The 5,033-nt window shown below is 43.5% G+C and overlaps 1 protein-coding gene and 1 long non-coding RNA gene across 2 annotated transcripts in view; one reads left to right on the forward strand and one right to left on the reverse strand.

The window, feature by feature from the left end:
- The window catches only part of ANKRD55 (ankyrin repeat domain 55), a 119,588-nt gene extending 114,561 nt beyond the window's left edge, over positions 1 to 5,027 (forward strand). The window contains exon 11 of the mRNA XM_019517841.1: positions 4,089 to 5,027. Coding sequence (XP_019373386.1) covers positions 4,089 to 4,372 — 284 coding nt within the window. The 3' untranslated portion in view covers positions 4,373 to 5,027. The remainder of the gene's footprint in view (positions 1 to 4,088) is intronic.
- LOC109297810 overlaps positions 1 to 5,033 on the reverse strand; it is a 47,366-nt gene that overhangs the window by 32,822 nt on the left and 9,511 nt on the right. The gene's annotated exons all lie outside the window — the stretch shown is intronic.

Below are 5,033 nucleotides of genomic sequence, written 5' to 3' on the forward strand. Positions count from 1 at the left end.
TGGCTCTCCTCTGGACTCTCTCAAGCTTTTCCACATCCTTCTTGAATTGTGGAGCCCACAATTGGATGCAGTACTCCAGCTGTGGCCTCACCAAGACCGAGTACAGCAGGAGGATGGCATCCTGAGATTTACTTGAGAAGCATCTATAGATGCAATCCAGAGTTTGATTTGCTTTACCAGCTGTGACACTGCATTGGTGGCTCATGTTCATCTTGTGGTCAACCATGACCCCCAAGTCACTTTCAGCCTTGGTGGTAGCAAGTGTAGCACTGCCAAGCCTACAAGCATGCTGCGGGGGGGGAGTTCCCAAGGTGGAGTACCTTATATTTGTCGGTATTGAATATCATCAGGTTTGAATCTGCCCATTTTTTCAGCCTATCCAAGTCAACCTGGATCACATTCCTATCCTCAGGTGTGGACACTGTACCCCAAAGTTTGGTGTCATCGACAAACTTGGCCAGTCTGCTTCTGACACCAGAATCCACATTGTTGATAAAGACATTAAAGAGAACAGGTCCAAGGACAGAGCCTTGTGGGACACCACTGATCATGGAGCGCCATCATGATTCATTTCCATCGATCACCACTCTCTGAGTCCAGCCTCAGAGCCAATTCCCCAGCCATCGGACTGTGATGCAGCCAAGTTTGAGTTTCCTCTCATTGGTTAATTCAGCTTTCGCTGCATAATGAGTCAGACTTTGTTTCATTAACTTTCACTTTAATTCTGGTCTTCCAAAATCCTTGCAACTCCTCTCCCCCCTGGCTTGGTATCATCTGAAGTGTTTTCAGTGTGTTTTCTACCCCATTATCTGAGTTAGTAAAGAAAATACCAGATAGAACCAGGCCAAGGGCTGTCCCCTTCCAGATCACACTTGAAGTGTCTCTCCAATTTGAAAGCAACCACTCATAACTGCTCTCTGAAAAAAAAATTTTTCACCTGTTTGGACATTCATTTTATGGTAACATCTTATAGAATAGGGATGCTCAGCCCCCAGCCTGTGGGTCAGATCCAGGCCCTGGCTCCATGTCATACAGTTTCAGGATTCCCCACATCCAAAAATTTAGTGGCAGTGGAGTGGTGGCAGGACTCCCCAACCGCCAAATTTCTGGACTCTAGACTATGTGCACTAATTAGGTGCTCAGGTCCTGCTCCCGGCATACAGGGATGGCACTGGGTCCTGGAGCTTGATCCTGGCACAAAGGGCCAGGAGGAGATGGCACAGGGCCACAGGGCCCAATCCCAGTGGGTGGGGTTGATGTGAGGCCTGATCCCACACATGAGGCCCCAGAGGCCAAATCCAGTATATGAGGTCAGCATCAGGCCCCAATCCCAGCATACAGGGGTCATCTGAGGCCACATGGGGCCCTATCTGGGCACACAGGGCTGGGCAGCCACAGCATGGAGTTCAGTCTAGCCCCTGGACCAGCCCTACGGTGCTTATCTCGCCTGTAAAACCAGAAGGACAGAAATTTGTTACGGTAAGGGTTGCCAAAATATGGAATGGACTTCCAAGGGAGGTGGTGCTTGCCCCTGCCTTGGAGGTGTTCAAGAGGAGATTAGACAAGCATATGGCTGGGGTCACTTGACCCCAACGCTCTTTCCTGCCCAGAGCAGGGGGTCGGACTCGATGGTCTAATAGGTCCCTGACCACCCTAGAAATCTACGAAATCTATGAAATCTACACTTGGGCACCACTGTAGAACATATTTCCCATCTGCATATGAGAAAGTCCTCTGGGACAGGGTCAAAACCCTTATTCAGTCATGATATAGCACATCTGCTTCCCTGTTATCCTCTAAGCCAGTTACCACATCAAAAATGAAACATTAAATTGTTTTGACACTAGCTCCTCTTGACGTATCTATACTGACTGTGTCTTATTTCCTTTTTATACTGTAAGGGCCAGATTTCATTCCATCTACAGGGCATCCAAATGGACTTATGTCCCTATGTGCACCTCTCTATTCCACCCTGCTCAAGTCCTGAAAATCCATGAACATCTGCTTTTGTAACAAAATATCATCTTATCTTTAAGAATGAGTCACAGAAAGCAACTGGAAGGAGGAGATTCCACCTTTTGCATTAACTGTTCTTCTGGGTCTTGTACACAGGGGAATAGTCACACTCAAGCACTTAAGTCAGTTTTTCCCCAACTTCTGATGCCTGGGGCACACCTGTTTCTCAGATTAAAACTGGCAGCTCATTTCACTCACCAGTCTGCAGCTGGAGCCCCATCCCCCCCACACAGAGCTGGTGGAGCTAGGACCCCATTCTGCTGCGCAGGGCTGGCCCACCCAGTGCCCAATTCAGCCCATTTTTCATGGCACACTTCCATCCCGCTCATGGCACACTAGTGTAACACAGCACACGCTCTAGGAATCACTGGCTGGAGTCCTTTTACATGCCTAATAAATGGAAAAGAATCTGGCTCTAAATGCTTATAAATTAATTGTTTAACCATTTGTTCTAGTATCTTTCTCAGAATTGATGTTACATTTGTAGGTTTATAATTCCTCAGGTCCTCCTTGTTAAAGTTAAGTACTACATTTACCCTTCTTCAGTCCTCTGAGACCTCCTATTCAACCTAACCCTGAGTTCACTGACAGCTTTTTCTGAAGATCCTCAACTTATGTACATTCACTGTAGTTACTCAGTTTACACTAACTGATCATAGGGTTGGTTGTGCCTAGTAAAAATTAATCCATTTACCAGATTCTCATCCATTAAACCAATTTGGATTAATTTCCTATTTCACTGAAGTTATACAAGATTTGCATTAAATTAAGCAAGGTGACTCTTGTCCCTGGTTAGGGTTTGTAGAATGTATCTGCATTTGTGCAAAGAAAATGCCCATCAGGGAGAGTACAAAAGGGAATAAGCCAAGGGACTGTTGAGAAGGAAGGATTGCCCAAAGGTTCAGGTTCACATTATATCTGTGGCAGAATGATTTTGCTGTCCTGCAAAGGTTTTTTGAGATTTCAAAATGTTACTGGTCTACAGCAATATGAAACTCAGACCTTTTGAACGAGAGAGAGAGATTGAGAGCAGGATTCAGGTGCTATAATAGCCAGATGGTTAGAGCATTCCCCCAAGATGTCAAGTGACAAGGTTCACGTTCCTTCTCCAAGGTTTGCCCACATCCCAATTGAGTGCCCTAACTACCAGCTGTTCTGAGATGGCTTGGTCATTGCGTTGTTGGGCTTCATCACAAATGCCACCCTAGACTTGATAAGTCTCTCTCAACAAAAGTTTAATCAAAACTGCTATATTTCCATGAAAAGTTTTGGTAGATGAATATGTATTTTTCTAATAACGAATTCCCAGACATCTCTAGCCCAAATAAGCTTTGGATAAATAACCATAGGTTTTAGTGTTTGTCAAACTGAATCTTTGAATCTAGGATGATATGTTAATCTTCAAACACTCATAAATTGTCATCAGAATTGTTTTCTTGATTAACGCAGGAACGCATATTTCCATACATAGGCATGGATAGTTACTATAGGCATTACACCACTGTGAGAAGTAGCAGTAAGGCAGACAGAAGACATAAACCCCTATACATAGTAAAATCACCAAGTCTACTGTAGAAGTACTCCTGAAATTTTCTGGGGTAAAACTCCACCAGTGAAATTTACTTTGGTTTAAGATTCATCTGTCTGCATCCATCTTGGGTAATCATGTGCTAAAGGCAAATATGCTGTTACTTGCTCTCCACTGCCTAGTGATGGGACTCAGAAATAGCTGCCTGCTGCATGAAGCTGACCCAGGATAACTACATGTCTGTCTGTTCCTTATCTGAGTATAATTTATATCAGTATATAAACCCAATTTAAGTTACACCAGAGTATGTGAGTATGTGTCCAATCCATGCCTCTATATTAGTTCTGCTAAGATATGCTTTAAATGGCTTTAGGAATTCTTTATCTTTAATACTGTGTTAAGTTCAAATGATTCAGTTTAAGTATGCAATGATACAAGATAGATAATGTACAAGAATAAGAAAACAACATAACAAAGTGCTAAATTGTAAATGTTCATTTCTCATTTTCTGTGGACTCTTTTGATCTTTTTCCTTTGTCTTCAGTCCAGCTACCATCTAATCAAGTTTCTCAGGGTGTCAAGAAGTCAAAGTCACAGTCTTTAAACTCTTTAAAGACTGGCGCAGCTATTCTCCCACCAGCACTTAACTCCAAATTCCAGAAAGGAGGAATTTCTCAGAGTCACTCACTGTACTCCTTCTTGCCTGGTCTATCAGGAGAACCTCTAAAAACAAGCCGTGTCCTACCTGCTATCCCAAGCCAGAAGAGATCCAGCCTCACAGCAGAAGACCTTAAGAAATCTCCCAGCAAATCAAATGTTGAAAATTAGCTCATTATGCTTGCCTCAGACATGAAAGCTGAAATATTTCTAAGCATTTTATTACATGATTACAGTACAGTAGAACCTCACTGATTCACAGCAATCAAAGCTCTTGTTAACTGCAGTGTTAGTGAACAAAGAATTAAAAAGAAAGGATAATGCGTCGTAAAAGATACTCTGTGCATTTATGGTAGATATTTGCCACATAGTTTTAATTTATGAGTTGGAGAAGACCTTAGTAACATACTATAATCCCTTTTGTGAAAGGGGTCCTAGTATTATACAGCTTCCCTCCAGCACTGTGTTTACTAAACAGCAAGTGTGTCTACACAAGGTGCTTACTGCACAGTAGACTAATCTACCGTGCAGTAAAGTATCACTGTCTACATGTGTGCAGCATTTATTGTGCAGTAAATTAGTTTACTGCACGGTTGCCAACTATCTGAAAATACAAGTCGTAGATTAACCATGCAGTAACTACCGTGCAGTAGTGCACATATAGACTGCTGACCAGGAGCAAATTGCTCCTGGTCAACCCAGATTGCAGGGAGTGGGGAAACTGTCCCTTCCCCCAAGCAACTGCTTCCTAGCCCCATGCCTCAATCAGCACATCAGGGCATGGGGCTGAGAAGCAGCAGCTGGGGTGGGGACATTTTCCTAGCCCCATGCC

Source organism: Gavialis gangeticus, unplaced genomic scaffold (genome assembly GCF_001723915.1).
Source record: "Gavialis gangeticus isolate Ggan-Ray unplaced genomic scaffold, GavGan_comp1, whole genome shotgun sequence".
Taxonomy (NCBI): Eukaryota; Metazoa; Chordata; order Crocodylia; family Gavialidae; genus Gavialis; species Gavialis gangeticus.